This window comes from Fomitopsis serialis, assembly GCF_022376445.1.
Source record: "Fomitopsis serialis strain Sig1Antser10 chromosome Unknown B0H18scaffold_105, whole genome shotgun sequence".
NCBI classification, from domain to species: Eukaryota; Fungi; Basidiomycota; class Agaricomycetes; order Polyporales; family Fomitopsidaceae; genus Fomitopsis; species Fomitopsis serialis.
In genome coordinates, this window is record NW_025955065.1 from 86,912 (window position 1) to 107,011 (window position 20,100).

Consider the following 20,100-nt stretch of genomic DNA (forward strand, 5'->3'; position numbering starts at 1 on the left):
GTACGAACATCGAACAGTCTCTTATGCGTGAAATAATCTTAGTCTGATATGCGTCATCAGGACCCGCATGAGCGAACGGATGGGGCAGAGAATCCGCCATCAGGAGACCCTCCAGCACAGGGAATAGCGCAGTCAGATCTTGAAAAGGTTTTCAGCGCACTCGAGAAGTTCATGAAGCCACGGAACCCAACAGATGCACCAGAAGCTTGGTTGAAACTGGCGGATACAGCGTGGGCCTATGAAAAGGACCGTGCAGATCGATGGCGGAATGAAATCAATACGCTCCTCGTCTTTGTGAGTCATGTTCACACCGCTGACCAAGCGCGCGCGAAGAGCAACTGAGAGATGCTTCCCTTGTAGGCCGGCTTGTTTTCCGCCGTCCTCACCGCTTTCGTGGTTCAATTATATTCCGTTCTGCTGCCGGCACCTGACCCCAACACGGCCATCCTGGAGCGCATAGCAGCACAACTCGGTAACATGGCCACCGATGCGGTCGCGAGCGCCTCGGTTCCGGTGCCGACGGTTCTCACGAACACTTCATCTACAAGCATCTCCTCACCATCTGCTGCGCCCCGTTGGATCGCCGCGCTGTGGTTCGTCGCCCTGGTCTTCAGTCTCAGTGCGGCATCCGTCGGTTTAGCCGTGAACCAATGGCTGAACTTCCACGCGACGGAGAAAGCTGGGCTGCAAGACGCTGCCCAGAAGGCTTGGACGTGGCAGCTCCGTAGGCATGCGATGGACAAGTGGCAAGTGGAGCGCATGGTCAGCATCCTTCCGTTTCTCCTGCAGGTGGCCCTTGTCCTCTTCCTCGTCGGGGTTGTGGGCTACCTCTGGGAGCTTGGCTTCGACATCGCCGTCCCGAGCACGGTCTTCGTCGGCGCCTTGCTTCTCTTTCTAGCTTTCACCTCCGTGTCACCTGCATTGGTCGATTACAGTGCCTATAAGTCTCCCCAAGCATGGTGGATCCGCAAGGCCTGCAAACCCATGTGGCTGGGGATTTACTGGGTCCTCCTGCAGTTGTGTCGGACTATCTTCCTCTTCGTCGACCGAGTCGACGACTGGATTATTTCTCTGACTCAGTCTCGGTCCGATTGCGTAGCTCGCATTTACAGGCGGATAAAGGGGATTCGTGATTCCCTCTCTCGGCGTCGATCGTACGTGCGTACATTGATGGACGCATCTGACTGGCTGGCACATGAACAGTCATGTCTGGGTGACTGGACCACCCGCAGCGAAGCAAAGTCCCTATTAATGGACATTTATTCCATTGCAGACGACACAGACGTCCTTCGCGCGATGGCAACATGCGTGCGTGCGATGCCTATCGCCCGAGCAATCGAAAACGTGACGGGGATCGGCCAAACTATTTTCGACGCCTTGTCAAAACGACAGGATCCGCGTTCACAGGCATCCGGGCTCTCTGCATCGGCATCTGGTAGTCAACTGCAATCTGATGGCTTGGACAGCACCTCTACGGCTTTGATAGGTCGAATGGTGCTGGAGACATTCACTGGCGCGCATACAGAACTTGACGACAGCCCTCTTGACTTGGACTCAAACCGTTGCTTAGCTGGACTTATCCGCGCTATGCCTCTCGCCGATGGAACCAAGGCCTGCATGACTTTGTTTCAGCATTTACGCGGTGATCAACTGTCCACGGTAAAACGAAGAGCCACATTGCATATTGTACAAAATATTTATGTACCAGTCGACTTCCTCGCGGAGGACAGGATGTACTGGCTGTATTTCAGGATTCAGGAGGCGAGAACATACGACTGTGCACGGCGAACCGAGCTATATCGACTGCGCGATGTTGAAAGTAAGTCAAACATCTGCTTCAATCGCAAGGGGCATAAGCTGAAGTTCGACATAGACTGGGAATGCATACAGACTGCACTCACGGCGGTATACGAAACCCATGACCCTGTATCCACCATCCAAATCACGACAACCGTTCTGGCCATATGCATGTTATCCGTCGAAAACAGGCACGCATTGCCAGCCGAGCCGTCGAGGGGAGCTTACATGGCCGACATGCTCCGCCGATTCGACGAGCACTTGGCTACCCTCCGCCGCAAGGAGCTGCGAGACGCTGTGCAAGACCTCCCTCCCGCGGCCGTATACAGACTCGATTGGGTGTTGTCTCGCATGGTCTGGCGTGGCGACATCTATGCGTCCTGGAGTACGACCGACTCGGAGTCGGAGATTCGCCGGAGCACCATGATGTCCACCAATCACATCGCGCGGCGACTCCAGTGGCTGCTGGAATACAATGATTGGACGCCACCAGGGACGGTCCAAGGGTTCCGCGTTTACTTGCAATATTACGTGCGGTGGGCACAACGGCGCCTAGAACAAGAACAAGGGATAGACCCGAAAGATTGGTCAGTCATCTTCGCCGCTCAGGATGTCAAAGACACACTGACACTTGCAACAGGGACTCGGAAGGAAGGCTCGAATGCGCTCCAGATGAGCCCCAGAGCGAAGGCGATCAACGCGTCGACTCCCCGCAGGCGGCTGGCCCAGAGCCTACATCGGAAGCTGTGGACGAGCAGGAGCCGCCGGAGTCGCGCATGGACAGTATCAAGCGATCTATAACGCAGTTTATGTAAGTGGTGAATCTGGTACTCGTCCCACGTTCGCTGATCCCCTCTCTATAGCCGTGGTGTCTGGCGAAAATTCATAGGGACTGCAGCGCAGGAACCGGACGCTGAGAAGGGGGCCGCTGGGGCTGATACGAACGCAACACAAGATGCACCCGGTGCTACGGACGCCGCACCGACAGCCGTCAGCGGGGCCCCGCCGGTGACCGCGACGACGGCCGACGAACCGCCGCAAGGGCAGGACGCGGCCCAGGCTGGGTCAGTGCAGTCTCTAGACTACGAAGACCCGCACGCAGACGACTCGGGTGCCGCACGCGGAGTAGCTGAGGACGGCGCGGACGCCGACGAAGGTCGTCAGGGCGGACTCGTAGGCGCGTCCGAGCACGCAGATGAAAGTCAAGGCGGCGACGCGCGTCCGAGTCAGGAGGGACTAGCTTCACCGGGCGACACACCTACGCAACTGTCCGCGTCGCACTGCGAGCCATGCAGCCAGAGTCCGAACGACGGCTGATTCGGAGGACGGAGGGTGGTGGCATTGACGTCACGGTGTACGTCGTACGTTGCTGGATAGACCATCACCGCCGAATGCTGACGCTCACTGCAGGCGGACAGCATGCGCCGACTTTTGACGAACCGTGACGGTGATGGATGAACCTCTCGGTGCACGAACGATTTCTGAGGCTGCGATGGGCTGATCTCTCGTGTATGTACTCTGGTTCTCGGTATAGCTGTTTGTGATGTTTGTGTAAGCTATGGTCTCGGAGTCTCGATACGAACGGGTTCACTGACTGTGTGTACGATACACTTGTGTTCACCGACCGGAACGCCTGGAGCTTCCGCGAACGGGGTGTTGCTGTCCAGCGTCTGTATCATGTCGTGTACTATTTGTTCGGTACAACTCGCCTCCTGTACGTCTGCTTGGAACCGCTATTGGACTATCGCGTATCAACATAACGCGCCACGTCCCGTCGAGCGGTGTGCGACAAGCGAGGGCGGATATAAGTGGGGTATAAGTATATTGTGAGTTCTGAACATATTTCGCGACGACCATTACAATTTGTGCCGCCGCGGCCACTAGACAATATGCGCAGTCTTCTGTGCTACCCTGCGACAGCAACATTGCTCGTACGTCGCGCCGGGTTGACGGACCTGCCTCGGTCACTGGTGCACCAGCATCTGTGTAGACTAGGTAAGCTTTAGTACATACCGTAGTCTCGTTCCTCGGTCATCACCACCTCCTGCTCTCACAAGCCTCGCATGCGGCGAGTCGCAGCCTTCCCGTCTTAACTGATACACTCATGCATGGACGCCTCGCGGAAGGGCTCCGCCTTCGACGCGGTACCACTTGACGCGACTGTCGAGCGTGCAGCCGGTTCAGCCGAGGAGGCGGATGCTGGGCGGCGCTCTCGGATGAATTGACATAGAAGAATAGAGCGTGAAGTGAGCATGTAAAAGGTAAGGGATCTGTAATGAAGCAGGACGACGCAAACCGTAGACGAACGAGACAGAACGTACCGCCGCCAAGAGGCCTCGAGCAGAGTCACTGGCGGTGGGAGCTCAAGCGACGTCATCCGACTCCTCGACTTGGACCACCTAGACTAGGGGTTCCACCGGTGTGTATGCGCACGAAGGCGGGGAGGCTTGGGGTCCAAGGCAGACTGCGCTGTACCCCGAGGCTGTGACGTCAGCTGAGCCCAGCGTCCCGCCCGTCATGCGCCCGTGTTGTACATTGTGGCGACGCCGTGCTCCTTCGTGCGACCCGGGAGATGCGTGTGTAGCCCAGGCTGTAATATCGATTGAAGGTCGGGAAGGAGTAGACGGCAATGTCGCCCGGCGCCAACTGAGCTCGTCGAGGGCGCTGTTTCCGGCCCGCCCGCCCGCCGTCTCCGACAATCGTCCGAGGCGCGTTTTGGGCGCGTCGCACACCCTCGTTCCCTTCCACTGACGGCAGCGAGCCTCAGCGAGAACGTTCGAACCATCGCGCATCTTCTTCTCCTCGCCGTGCTACGCTGGCAGTCGCCGTTCACGTAGCCTCTCCTAAGGCACCCACCTCAAGAGCTCCGCCTCTGCTGCATTCCTCCCCGGCTACTCACCAATACTCTGCGCATACCCGCGCACGCTTCCGCTCATGGATACAACTTGAAGATCTCCCGCTATGACACCCTTCGTCCCTGGCTGGTTCAAGTTCTCGCATCCGCCCTCCCAGGAATGTCGACCGCTGAACGGCATCAGTCCTGCCGGCGTGCGACCCCCAGGCATCCGTGCGCTCTTGTCCATCCGGCTTGCTATGAGCATACTCACGAGTCTCTCGACTACCTGAAGTAGGCATTATCAGGTCCTTTGCTGGAGTAACCTCCTGAAGTTGACTGTCGAGTACCGTGGGCGAAGCCGCTTGCGTGCCTTCGCTCGTTGCCCCTCTAGTGACTCACTGGTAGTGGGCGGCCCGGGCAGTGATTACGGGTGAGTACAGCCTCTCTCTAGCGTCCAACAGACCATAGCGTGAGCCGGGACGTGACGACAGGCATACGTGCCAGCAAAGCTAGTTCAAATCCGGACGTATGCCTCTGATAGGTTGTCCGGAATCATGCCTCGCCTTCATATCTGACTCACTCTCTGCTCCTCTCGCGCCCGGTATCGCCATAATCACCCGCTGCCTCGTCGACCTTCGCGAAGCTTCGTGTCACAGAGTACGCACTCGACTCAAGTGCGTCTGTCCGGCGGCGGGTCGACAGGGACGTCCGTCATTCGAGGCAGAGTGTCGGTCAAGAGCCACTGTGACGGAGTGGATTCCGCCTCAGTCTGCCGAGCCCCGTGCGCGATCGGACGTGGTATTGCTCGAGCATCCCAGTGCAGCCGTTCCGCCGGTACCACAACACAGGCTGCGAGCAATCCACGTTCCTTTCTCCCGACTACATGCTCTTCCATCCACGGCGGCCCACTGATTCATACACCTGTTGCGACAACATGCTCTGTTCGCGAATCATACTAACCAAAAATGAGCTTATGCGCACGGAGGTCGCTTCCGGCTCACGCGCATGATCCATTCAGTAATCTTCACCGCAGTCACGGCGAGCCCCGCTGCATCATGTAGAATCACGGTGTACACTCGCGCCTCCAAGACCGGTGCATACAGCTGACCCGGTCCCCACGGCGGTCGTACTCGGCGTCGGTCCCCAGGATGAACAGTATCTGGTATGGTGAGTCCAATCTGTCGATAGCGCACAATGCTACGATGTTCGGTGTCCCCGTCGTTGAACACATGCAACCGTAGCGTGTGCTTATCTGCTACCCTGTAGTCCTACCCGCGCAGGCTGCCGTATCGTGTTCAGTCTTATGCGGTTTCGTCTGATCATTGTTCAGTACGCGCAGTTCTCGGTTTGTCTACTGTGTAGGTGTCATCCTCAAAGATCAACCCCATCAGTACCCTCCACGCCGCGATAACCGGAGGTCAGCCATCATCGAACGCGATGCTGCAGAACCCGCAGACTAGATAGCCCAACTCAAGGCGATCCGTCGATCGAGGAGACCCGAAAAGCGCGGTACGTTTCACCTCTTGGTTTAGCGTGCTGGCTGTTCACATCCCCCCGTCATGAAGTGCCTCAGAGACCCGATGCGTCGTTTGCGACAGACCCCCTGTCCTCAAGACCGACGCTACGTCCGACTCGAGGTCCTACACGATGTGTTGTCTCGGGAGGTACGGGGAAGCTCGCGACGAACGCTGTCCGGACGCAGATTGAGGTGCGATCCTCGTTTCCCGCAGTATCATCATTTTGTGTCCTCGCCATTGCGATGTCTGCGCACACGCCCCCGGATTTTGTACATACAGGACCTTACCACTCCCTTCGGACAGCTTCTGACGGTGTCAATGGTTGTTCATTATCGACTAACGCACCGTACGTTGCCAATACCCACCCGTTTATTACCCTATTATGCCAAGTATTCAGCGACTCGTAGGACGGATAGATAAGTACCCGTCGACGGCTTATATGCCGTCAAAAGGAATTCGAAGAATTGTCCCTAGCTGTGCGCGACACGAGATGACATTCATTAATGGTCCTGTTTTGACGTGGCTCGCCAGTGGTCTGGAGGAGCAATGACGCGACTGGTCGGGTACAACCGCAGTCGACCGGTAGAGATGCAATCTGGGGCGCTTCGCGGATGCTAAATTTAGTTCCGCGGCTCGACGAGTTCCTGACGTCAGACCATCTCCTTCCCTTCACACTGGTTCAAGCTCCTTAATTTACCTCCGCACCGCACCGCATTTATGACCGAGTGCCATCCGGCGACCTTTAATCCTTCCAAATGCGTTCTCCGCCGTCGATTCTGTGAGAACAAGCGTAACGGCGGTCGATCAGCGCGAGTGTCCCGGGCGCAGACGATGCCCGAAGGGCAATCGCGTGAGGTAGGTACACGACTTTCTACCCTTTATATACCCCTCCCCTTATCCATTCTCGGCCAGGTACTATCGCGGCCGAGCTTGCGAGCTCGTCCCTGACCGTATGCTCCAACAGATTCATCGAGACACCGGCTGCTTCAGAACAGCGCTACTGCAAGCATCATCTTGTCAGTACTTCCGGAAAATATAATTACAGAGCATTAGAGCCACAGTGGTTGTGGAAACAGCGTACACTGGCACTGAAGCACAGACTCGGGCGTCCTCAACTTACAAGAGCGGCAACACCACGACACCACGAGTCAGGAAGTCTCGACTAAGGATAGCGAGACAGACTATCATCCGCAGTACGTATCCAAGCAAACAGTCTCCGGATCCGTGGCTGTAACCTTCCTAGCGCCAATCTTCAAGTTAGCCGTGCCTTCTGTGAAGCCGGATACGTAGGACACCTCGTCACTGCCGGACTGCAGGTGTTGGCGAGCATTCAGGCTGAAGGAAGTGTGAATAAGGTGCAAGTTAGCGCAGACGATGGAAGCCCATGGTTGTTGCTTACACGGCCATCATCGAGTTAACATACACTGTGAGAGAAATTCGGTGAGTTCAGGCATCAGAGTAGACATGCTGTGGCGTACTCTTGACCCCCGCACAGTTGAAGATGAACCACGTCAACGTGCTGGGTGCGATAGACGACAGGAACTGACACGGCGTTGATCTCTAGCTCTGGGCGCTGACCAAGTGTCGAACATAAAGACGAACCATTCCTAGATTTACGATCTGTATCACGCTTGAAGGCGATCAGTCTGGAGTCAGCGAGATGGTCCAGTGGGATCGGCAAAACGCACGTCGTGAGGATCCCGCGGTTGACGATGTAGACTGTAAGTGTCCGGATGACATTGTCGGTGCTTCAGGCGCACATGTCAGCCCGGTACGGATCGAAATGCAGAGAAATTACACACTTTTTGAAGCCCGTCATCCTGCTGCGCAACATCCAGCAGAGGGCAATGCATATACATACGTCCGCTCCTGCAGCGGCACAATTGTTTATGGCGCTCGGTACCTGCGTGTCTGTCGTCTCAAATCAGTTCATCGTACTTGGCCTAGAGGCTTACCACGTCTGGGCGAAGAGTATTTGAGATAATCCAGCCGTGCGTACTGGAACAAGTCAATGTGCGGCCATTCGTGACCCACAGCTCTGCTTACGCAGTATCGTAGACTCCCACTGTCAATGGCGAAGGAGTAGTCAGCGCCGCGGCGATCTGCTATGGATTATGCCATCTCACCGAGGCCGGATACTAGCATCGTGCGTGGTCACCGTACAGTCAAGCGATCATGATCTTCCCGACATATAACTCACTGAAAGCCAGTAGAGACAGTACCATCTATCTCAGGCATGTCCATGTCAGCATGCAGCGTTCCGATGAATGGAGAAGTGCGCTCACGGGGGGGATAGTCACTGTCAGTCGCATTAAGTTATACGTTGATCTGGACTGCCCAAATACTGACAAACGTAGAGGGTTCAGCATTAGCCACCAGATGCAGGATTAGACCCACGTCGCCAAATTCCGTGGATATAGAAGCTACATATCGTGATATGGATCAGAATTCACGTAGCAGTGCTAGAGCCGGTGGATTTGGATACATTTGAACAACGCATATAGTCGCGCGCTGATCGGATTCAAGTTATCAGTCGTGTATTATGTTTGCTCAATTGTTCGAGAGAAGGATATCCGCACCAGCATCGCATATTGCACCTATGTCATTGATATTCGACGGCTGAGCCTCCAACGAGAAGTCTACAAAACTCACTGCAAAAATTCTAGAGAACTCTGCGTTAGAAGAAAGCAGGCGATGCGAGCAGATCAAAAGTACTTCGGCACGACGGTAAGGGCAAGTAGCTGCGCGTGGCCCTGAACAACATAGGACCATACAATCTGCCATATGATCAACCTCGCTCAGCATAAGGAGGAAATTAAGATATCTGGAGGCCACATACACCGACGTCCGAGATGGTTATGACCGTGTCGAGCGTCCTTGTCGACCTAGTAGTCAGTCCCATGCTACCGAGCGTCAAACCCTCGCACCAACAATGTGCAGAACACCTGAATGATCCGCCAAAAATCAGAGCTATACTGCGTCGTGACAAACACAGAACGCACGAGTGTCTTCACGAGTAGTCTGTCGCGGCGCAGATAGTGCCAAGAGTAATACGCGACTTGAGCCAATGTCGAGCCGTAGAACCTGCCGCCGGTGCAATGAATCAGTTCGGGTCCCTCAGGGCGAGGCAGTACCAGGGAAAAACTCACAATGCGGAGAAAAGTGCGCCAATTAACACACTGCCCATCGTAGGGTTCAAATTGAGTTGTAATATAGACATAGTACTCGGCAGAATGGTTGAGGTTGCAGCAAACTGAACAGTCCAAGGGCGCAGCTTCGCCGTATCTGACTTGGACATCGCATACACAGAGACACGATGTCCAAGCTTTATGATACGTGGACTTTGTTTACCGCTATCACCAATCACAACTAACGACCCGCCACCTGAACTGGCCCAGTTGTAACTTACCACGACTCGGGCAAAGTAGGTACCAATGAGGCACCTCGACGGAGAACCCATCTCTTCTGCGGTGTCGTATCAATGGTGCAATTGAGAAGCTCAGATTGATATCTGAGTATCAGGTGGTAGAGCTTCATGTACTTACCAATGGTGATTCATCGTGGAGGAGGGGATCATAGGACTCCAGACAAGGCGCCGATATGTCCGATCCTGGTGCGGCGATACACGCCCAAATAGGACACCTATGTCAAATCCTGGTGCGGCGATCTTCCTGCGAAATGAAGGGCGCGAGGTCTGATCCATATGCGGCCATACAGGCTCCGCACTGGCATGTCCTACCACCATACAGACAGTGATTGCACCTTGTATAAAGTGCATGCTGTAAATGCAACTACTTTTGGGGCATAGATTCCTCTGTAGAAAACACGGAACTTGGCGAGTCCGTCGAGATCAAAGCACCTTCAAGTTGAACAGTGGAAGATGATCAAGTGTGGACGAAGACTCATCGTACAGCTGCGGAGAAAAGCAAGTTTTACTTCACTTTCCAACTAGTTTGCTCCATAACTGACGATGGTATCAGCGGATCTTGGTGAGTAGCAATGGCCATAGTGCGGGCGCCGGGGGTTATGTACAACGAAGGGCGGGAGGCCATCTCCCCTGCATTCCGACATTCCGACATGACCGATGGTGCGCGGCGTGCGATAACCTCGGCGCTCTACGTGCGTGGCTCGAGGATGTACTGCAGAACAGCTTGCATGAGTAGTCGAGGATAGCGCAGACTTGATCGCGCACAGCATCGGACGACTGGTAAAGATGTGATCTTCAAGTTAGGCGCTTCGCAGATGCTAGTACCTCCTCCAGTAAGTACTAACCTATGATGGTAGAGTGTCTGTCGCTTCGTCTAGGTCCAGCGGTCGTCTTGACTAGGAGACGCACGCCGTCGCATATGTCAAACATGGTGCAGTAGGTCGTCAGCTCTGTCGAGAACACAAGTCGTGGCCGTCGGAAGAAAGGTCGAGGCGCGTGCGGAACAAGCGCCCTGCGGTCATGATCAGGCTCAGCCTGACAGCCTGAGCGGTGTATCTGTCCATTAGAGCACGTGCACAGGCCGCAGCGACTCGGTGGTATACGTCCTCGATCGCGTCGGAAATATGCGATGCGGCGCTTTACGGTGGAGGGCTTCTGTGTACAGCCCCGGGCCCTGCACGTCGTTGCGTGTCCTACACCCCGAGCTAAGTTACGTGAAGCCGTGCGTCTGAGTCCCCTACACGCAGCTGCTGTTCACCCCGCCCTGCCATAGTCCTCTCGCTCTCTCGGCCCCGTTGCATCTCTCTATGCTAGATTGATCAACATCCGACGCCGTCATGGACCCGTCCGAGGTACGCACTATCATTTTCGCTGGCAGAGCAGGAAGACTGACTATATCTCTGTTGCATCCGTGTATTGTATAGCAGTCGATCCCGTCAAGGCGCGTCCCTCGTCAAGCTCGAGATCAGTCAAGGGTACCACGAGCAGTTCCTCATGCGCCGACGAGGCACTCAGAGGATAGCGACTAAGTTGTATCACGGACGACCACGCGACCGTCATCGCGTGCCTCGTGTGGGTGCTGAGCAACAACGTCGGCAGGTCGAGCGGTGATTGAGCAGAGGGTGCCAGACCGGGGTGGGATCGCTTCTGTTGAGGTTGGGGCGAGAGGGCGGGCTGGGGCCGACGATCTCCAACGCGATCTTGGCTCGCTGGCTTGGTGTCGGTGGCCGACGTCGAGACAGGTTGTTGAGACCGACGACCGCAACACGAAGATCGACCGGCAGGAGGTTCCGCGAGACGGGAACTTGTAATATGCCACTCTCCAAGCATCGACTGTGCTCACACCGTGCTGCGAATGAAATCATTTTGGATCAAAACGTCTCGCGAAATGGACATGGAGCTCGAAGACGAAGGCGGTACCGTGATCGGGGGTTCTCGCCGGATTTTCTGAAGCATGGCAGTGACGCTCGTGCGGCGTGCATCTGTTCGGTCGATGCAGACTGACACGATACAGCCAAATCTGAAACGAGCTCACCATCGCACCTGTGTTAAGAGAACCCACGAACTAGCTCAACGCGTGCTTTGTCGTAGACTCGTACATCGCGCGGACCCGCCATGAGCTCGCAACTTCACGAAGCTCGAGTGCTCCACAGCATTCATGACTACCCAGCAAAAGAGCATCGGTCTTGCAATATAGATAGATCACGTATATGATCACATACGATCTGAGGAACGTTATCCGTCCACTGACAAGCAGTGCCACACCGTCTTGCCTGCAATGCTCGCACGAATGGATCATCGTCGATGCACCCCGATGTTTGCCTGCCCGGAAATGAGGCGTTCACCCATCTATCTGGGCCACTCGAGGGTCAGCTTCCGAGGTTCCAAAGGACAGCAGATGACCAGAAGTCCACAGAACTCACCTTCGAATACACCGCAGCCTATGTAGGTCGGGAGCTATAGCGTACCGTTGTCCAGAACTTTTTCACTGGCATCTGTTGTACCCACGATGCTTGCCTTGCACAGCGTCGTCGCCGTTCATCCTTGCACAGCGAAGGACCGCAGTCTCTCCCACGGCTCACCATCGCAGATACATGAGAAGAAGAGAACCGGATGTCAGACATTGCACCCGCAATACACATCTTCAAACTCAACTTCGTCATTCCACGAAGCCTCGAAGCTGTTCAGATACAGATGTCAGTTACCGCATTTCTCCTATTGGCGAGAGGCTCCTCCCCATCCGCCTTCGGATGTAGACACATCTGTCTACGTCTTCACATCCATATCTCTGCTGCATCGCCCGCACGAGGCATCTACGATGACCACATGCATTCAAAGGCGGCCGGATATCTGCTTCGAGGTGGGAGCTGTGCGGATCACAGACGGGTTCTTCATTTAACGTGAGTTGAGTAGAAGCACTCACACAGCATAACTTGAATGCGTGTCGAGTAACTGTTGGCCACGCGCAATGACCTGTAATCGGGACACCTCACCAGGCGTGACTTGGGTGTGACGATCCTTAACGCCGCCCAGACGCAGGCGTAAAGCTGAGACAGCTCACCTCAATCCCTCCGTCGAGAGGGATCGCTGGGTCGCCTCATGTTTGGCGGCCCATTGCACGCGCACCCCCATTGGACTCTACTACTTGCCAACCGAACATCCCATTGCTAGTGCATGTATGCAGACCGCCATCGTTGCAGAGTACGACAGCCCACCCATCAGTCAATACAGAAAAGGCAGCATATAAAAGGCAGCCAGACGAGGAAGTAGTAACGACCGTCATGACGGTATTGGCAGCGCGGAAGCGGAGAGGTCTGAAAAGACAGTACCGACGATGCCAGTGCCATCGCAGCACTGGCGCCGGAGCCAACACCGCCAGCGGCGGAGGTGGCTATCTGCAGGGAAGAGAAAGACATCATGATGGGCAGGATGACGTGTTGCAGATATATCGCGACGGACCGTATCCTCGAGTTTGCCATCTCTTCTCCTGTCCGGCGCCCTGCTGCAGCCCATCCAAGTTGACCGGATGCGCCACATGCTGGTCGTTGCCCGCGTACAACGCACCGAATGGACGGTTGACAGGCTTCGCCGCGGGGCGCGGGTGCACCGCATACGGCTGCGACGAGGCGACTCGGAGGCGTACACGGGCTGGTACGCGGGCGAGGCAATGGACATGTGTGGGGAGACACGGGCGAGGCGAAGCCGTCGAGCTTCGCGACACTCTTGGAAGAAAGAAACCCCAGCAGCCGCAACATCGGCCAGTCCACCAATCAGCCTTCATTTCGTCGATAAATGTCGGAGAACGAGTAATGGAGATGTGGATATGCGCTACGAGAACGTCGACGTTCGCGCGAGGATAAGCGCAGGACTCTCAGTCCGCGGGCATTGGTAGTGGCGGATGCAGTGAGGGACGTATGCATTGCAGTGAAGAAGGCGGGACTCTCCTTGGCTTCGTACCACCACCTTCGGCGATTTTCCCACGGTCGATTAGGCCAACCGGGAAGCACGACCGAAGACAAGTGGACTTCTAGCAGGGCATACACTGCCCAACTTTCAACAATCCATACTCCGTATTGACCTACTTGCTCATGGCTGACAATGGAAAGAAGTCAACACCAAAGACGACAGACAGAACGAGTACGACGCGGCCTCCGGCGTCCAAGGCACCCAGCATGTCGACCAGAAGCTCTCAAGTAGCAGCGAGCGACAATCCTACCGTACGACCGTTTGACACCGAACAGGCCATCAAATACCTGTCGCAATGGTCTCTCGTACCTGACGAAGTAGAACCGAATACGGAAACACTTGCTAATGGACTGCTTTTGCTAGCGCACAAGAGCAACTCAACGTTCGTCACCGACGGCCTCCGTGCTCTCGCAACCTACGCACGGCTGATCACTGCGAACGAAATTGCAAGTAAAGTGCGAGACGACCTCCTCGTCACGCTGAAGGCGAACGAAAACCAACACTCACGGCTCGACGACCTAGTGGAGCGATGCGAGCAATCAGGACAGGAGATGTTTGGAACGGCGAACAGGATCGTAAACGAGGTGAGCAAACTATCTAAGACTGTTGAAGACGCCTCGCGTCTACGAGCGAAGCTCGAGGAAACAGTTAAGAAGGCGGACGAGACCATCGCATCCGCGCAGACCAGTGTATCGAACGCCGCTGAACGTCGTCCCGACGAGCGTGCCGCAGAGGGAATACTAGAACCTGGCGAGATCAGGAACCCTACATATGCCACTGTCATCAACCATGCCCTCCCAACCTCGCATGCGTCGACGCTTGCTACGCAGACACTGCGAGAAAAGCAAGTTTTAGTGGACGGAATTATCACGCGACATGCAGAGGGACTCACACTCTCCGAGGGAGATCTACTCGAGAAGGCCAAGGTGGCCATAGACCTGATGCGCGAGCGCGACATCATAATCCCAGAGGGACTGCACTTCAAGTCGTCGCGTATCATGCCCAACGGAGGAGTCATCTACGAGATGAACTCCGCCGAATCTGCACGGTGGCTCAGGCGTATCACCACCGCAGAAATGTTCGCTGCCACCATGGGCGGCGAAAACGTCACCGTACGAGAACGATCGTACCCGGTCTTCGTCGAATTCGTACCTATCCATTGTGACCTTACTGACCCCTACGCGCTCATCGAGTATGCGAATGCCAGTAACATAGAGAGTGGAGCACTCACCAGTGCCAAATGGATCAAGCCCGAAGCACGTCGAACCGAACGCCAAACAGTTGCTCATGCGATCTTCAAGTTCAACTGTCCGCGAGCTGCCAACCATGCCATCCGGCATGGGATGATCATACGAGGAAAAAAGGTATATGCCCGAAAACCGGAACAAGAACCCCGTCGCTGTCACCGTTGCCAGAAGGTCGGAGCTGATCACAACGCTAAGGACTGCAAGAAACCGCAGGTATGCGGTACCTGCGGCCTAGGGCACGACTCCCGTGACTGCACAGTCGAGGACCCGAAGTCCTTCCACTGCGTAAACTGCGACGTGGATGGACACGCTGCGTGGTCCCGGAAGTGCCCCCACTTCGAGACGGCGAGGAAACGCAGGCTCGAACGCTCCAAGGAGAGCCTGTACAGGTACTACCCGACTGCTGACGACCCCTCGTCCTGGGAGCTCGTCCAAGAAACCCCGGCAACCAACCCGAATCCCGCATACCCACCGATGTACCAGCGTCAGACACAACCTGACCGATGGGACCATGAGCCCTGGCGCCCGACGGGCCGCCATGGACACCACTCAGGCGACCGCAACTCCTCACGCCAACGTCCAGAGCAGCCCACAAACAACGCGAACACCACACCAGTCGGACGCCCAAGCCAAGCGGCCCGCGCTGCTCATTCCCGGGCTCAGAATCCTGCTCGCCAGACCACCCTAGACGACATGCGCTTCGGCTCGCGTCCTGCGTCCGCGCAAAACATTCGGGGGACAAACTGGGCTGACGATCATGACTAACACACGGCGACCAATGCTCCACGACTTGCGACTACTCTCCATCAACTGCAACAAATCACTCGACGGACAACTAGCCCTTCTCAGCAATATCCGTTCTGCTACTCACCACTATGACCTCATTCTTATACAGGAACCTTGCCTACCGAACGTAAACGGCTTACGACTTACACGAGCGACGCCAGACTGGCGAGTCATATACCCATCATGCCACCATGACACCACTCGGCGAACCCGCTCTGTCATCCTTGTCAATCGCAAGGTTGCGACTGACGCTTGGACAAGCATCCCCACCGACAACCCAGATGTAACTGCGATAACCCTCGACACGTCGAAAGGTAAAGTCCATATTTTCAATGTATACAATGATCAGACCCACGACAACAACACACGAATGCTCACCCGTCTCACCACGACGCTCAACCGCAGACACCCAGGCAGCCATGCACTATGGATAGGGGACTTCAACCGACACCACCCCCTATGGGATGAACCACGCAACGTCCACCTCTTCGAAGAGCACTACCTCAATGCGGCGCAACACCTACTCGACTCGCTAGGCGAACACGAGATGGAGATGCTCCTCCCAGCTGGCACGCCAACCCTACAAGCCAACAACAGCAAGAACTTCACTCGACCGGACAACGTCTTCGGCTCGCACGAATTAGGTAACACCGTATTGTCATGTTCAGTCTTCCCCGACCTACGTCCACCATTGACTGACCACTTCCCTATCGAGTTGCACCTCGACCTATCTACGCCAGCGACAGTGCTACCGAGTAAGTACAATATTCGCATGACTGACTGGGATACCTTTAGGAAAGCACTTGAACATGAGATAGCGAGGCGGAGCATTCCCTGCACCCGAATCGCAACAGTTGAAGACTTCGACCAGCGTCTCCAAGACCTAACAGATGCAATCCAACAGACCATGCGCCAAGAGATCCCAGAGACTAAACCGTCACGGTATGCGAAGCGATGGTGGACGAAAGATCTCGAGAAGCAGCGCGTAGAAGTCCAACGACTCAACAAACAGTCATTCATACTCCGTGAGTACCCTGCCCATCCTGCACATGCAGAGTACAAAACCGCACGCAATCGATATATCGATGTGATTCGAGCGACAAAGAAGGAGCACTGGGAAACCTGGCTAGAGTCTGCCACGTCGCAGACAGTCTGGACGATAGGGAAATACATACAGATGGGTGCTACTGACGGTGGACAGGCACGTATTCCAGATCTCAAGAAACCAGATGGTACGGGCACTGTGTCCGGAAATGTAGAGAAGAGCCAAATCCTCTATGGCGCCTTCTTTCCTCCCGAATGCCCCCCTCCAGACATCCCTCCTACCCACGAATACCCTCCACCTCACTTCCCCACTCGCCCTGTCTCCGATGCACAGATCCGCGATGTTATTCAGAGACTCAAGCCGTGGCGCGCACCAGGCCCAGATGGTATACCCAATGACGTCTACCGCCACTGTGCCGACCTCCTCATCCCGCTGCTTGGCCCACTCTATCGCGCGACCTTCGAATTGAAATACTTCCCGGCTGCCTGGAAGGAAGCGAAGACAGTGGTCCTTCGCAAACCTGGTCGAGATGACTACCAACTCCCAGGATCCTACCGCCCTATAGCCCTCATGAACTGCATGGGGAAGATCTTATCTGCGTGTGTCATCGAGTCCCTGAAGTTCGAACTCGAGACGAGATCCCTACTCCCTAATACCCACTTTGGTGGCCGTCCCGGCCGCAGCGCCACCGATGCGATCATGCTCCTAGTCACCACCATCAAAGACGCATGGCGGAACGGCCTCAAAGCCTCCACCCTCTTCCTCGACGTCAAAGCTGCCTTCCCCAGCGCGAGCCCAGAACAACTGTTTCACGATATGCGTGACTTGGGAATCCCAGACGACCTCGTAGACTGGTACCGACGTAAAATGGATGGACGGACTACCGTCCTCCTCTTTGATGATTACCAGTCCAAGCCATTCATCCTCCGTAGAGGGATCAACCAAGGTGATGCCGACTCGGGTGACCTGTACAACATCTACAACTCGCCGCTCCTACGATCAGACATCAAGAGGGTCACGACCTCCGGCTTCATCGACGATGTCGCTGTCACTGCAGTAGGAAAGACCTTCCGTCGCACGCACCAGCTTCTTCGGCAATACATGGAAGACAAACGCCCTGGCCAGAGCGCACTCCACTGGTCAGCAACCCGACACTCTGCGTTCGAGATGAACAAACTCGCACTGCTCAATCATGACCCGGCAGGCGACGACGAGGGTCCCGCCCTCCGACTGTCGCAGCAGACCATCCCAGCCTCGAACTTCACCAAATACCTCGGTGTCATCGTCGACCGACAATTGCGATGGAAAGAACACACTGCCCGTGCACTCGCCAAAGGGACGACGTGGCTCAACCTCTTCAGACGCATCGCCAAACCTACCCAAGGCGTTGTTTTCCGGTACATCAAGCAACTCTACCTCTCTATCCTCGTCCCACGGATGCTCTATGCTGCGGAAATATGGCTCACTCCCACCTACGACATCCCAGGCAAATCACGCCGTCATGGCTCGGTTGGCGCAGTCCAACGCCTATCACGGGTCCAGAGACAAGCCGCGCTATTGATCACAGGTGCGATGCGAACTACGGCATCAGACGTACTCGACGCGCATGCGAACCTACTTCCCTTTGACCTTCTTGTTGACCGTGTTACGATACAGGCTGCTACTAGGTTACTTACATTACCACCTTCCCACCCACTATACGATAGAATCCAGGATGCGCGCACCCCCGTGAATCATCATAAGTCCCCCCTCCACGAGCTCACTCAAGCCCTTCGGCTCGACAGATGCCGAAATGTCGAACACATCCAGGCGACTCGGCAGCCTCCAGGCTGGATGCCGAGGCATGCAACGGAGATTGCGGACAACAAAGATGTGGCAGAAGAAGAGGACCGTACCTGGCAGGCGAAGGACATCCCGGCAGTCTACACAGACGGCTCTGAAATCGACGGCGGAGTAGGAGCCTCAGCAGTCCTCTACATCCCCAATGACCCACGACTACACATCTTCAGATACTACCTCGGGTCAGCGACACGACACACAGTGTACGAAGCCGAAATCGTCGGGATCATCATGGGAATGGAACTCCTCACACAACTCGCACACCGTCTCGTCCAAACATCCTGCGCTGCCGACAACACGCCATGCCTCCGAGCCTCGCGAACGCGCTCCCGCCAGCCCGGCCACTACCTCCTCGACGCCCTACACCAATCTATCAGTGCCTTCTATGATGCACACCCTGACGCGCGGCTCACACTTCGCTGGGTCCCAGGACACCGCGGAATTGACGGCAATGAATGCGCAGACGAGGAAGCCAAGAAAGCCGCAAGGGGCGACAGTAGCCCGCCAGGCGATCTCCCCGAGTTCCTCCGCTCCACACTCCCGTCCAGCATATCCGCGATCCGCAGACATCTCCTCGAGCAAATCAAAGCAGCCGCTGTCCAAAGATGGAAAGACTCACCTCGTTTCGAGGCCCTGGCCCGTATCGACCCCGACATGCCATCGAAAAAGTTCTCCAAACTTGTCGCACCTCTACCTCGCCGCCATGCGAGCCTCCTCATCCAGCTACGTACTGGACACGCGCCGCTCAACTACCACCTCCATCGCATTCGCCGATCCGACACCGCACGATGCCCCGCATGCCGAGCCCACCGAGAGACCGTGCGCCACTTCCTCCTTGAGTGCCCGGAATACAAGCCACAACGCGACTGGTTACGACGCGAGATTGGAAGCAAAGCCCACTCGCTCAAACACCTGCTCTCGCAGGCCGACACCATCCGCCCACTTTTCCGCTTCATACATGCCACTGGCCGCTTCGACCGCACCTTCGGAGGACTTGACCTACCAGCCGAGGAGGACGACGACTGATGACCCACTACCCCTCACACGCGCGCATCCACGATACCCCACTATGAACCATCGCAAACGAACACTATACATTGTACATGGACTATACAACAAGGACTAATCACTCTACTGTACATACATCATAGCCCCTTACGATAATCCATCCCAACTGGCAGAGTGGTCTCTACGGAGATACACCGAGCCAATGACTAGTTAGACACAATCGCTTCGAACTTAGTAGTATAGTACATGTGTATAGTTAGAGTCTACATAGGGCTTCGCCCTCAAATGACCATAAACGGGATTACCAACCAACCAACCAGTGAAGAAGGCGTACAACGAGACGATGGCCAAGAAGTAGGCAAGGATGAGTGAGGACCAAGTACACGAGCTCAATTGGTCGAGGCGGACTACTTACCTGCGCGGAGCTTGTGCCCGGGAAATCTGCGTAATCACCATAGACTCCGAGAGAGTACTTGTGAGACGCAACTCACGTCATTGAGAGTCGCTCCGCTCGCCGCCGACCGGGGTCCAGCCTCCCGTCCGACCTCCACCCTCCACTGGTGACTGGCATGTCCTCCATATACTAGTACTTACCAACGTCCGCATGCATGGCGTGCCACAATCCCCGCATT

At 55.7% G+C, this 20,100-nt stretch overlaps 2 protein-coding genes across 2 annotated transcripts; both read left to right on the forward strand.

Annotated features, from left to right (window-relative positions):
* Positions 1–14,484: 14,484 nt before the first annotated feature.
* B0H18DRAFT_860974 (uncharacterized protein) lies at positions 14,485–14,877 on the forward strand (the record flags this gene model as incomplete). The annotated part of the gene is made up of 1 exon (XM_048039718.1): positions 14,485–14,877. A coding segment is annotated over one exon (393 nt), but the record flags the coding sequence as incomplete, so codon positions are not given.
* A 787-nt stretch (positions 14,878–15,664) lies between these two features.
* On the forward strand, positions 15,665–15,916 carry B0H18DRAFT_857741 (uncharacterized protein; the record flags this gene model as incomplete). Its single annotated transcript, XM_048039672.1, has 1 exon — positions 15,665–15,916. A coding segment is annotated over one exon (252 nt), but the record flags the coding sequence as incomplete, so codon positions are not given.
* Between the last annotated feature and the right edge of the window lie 4,184 nt (positions 15,917–20,100).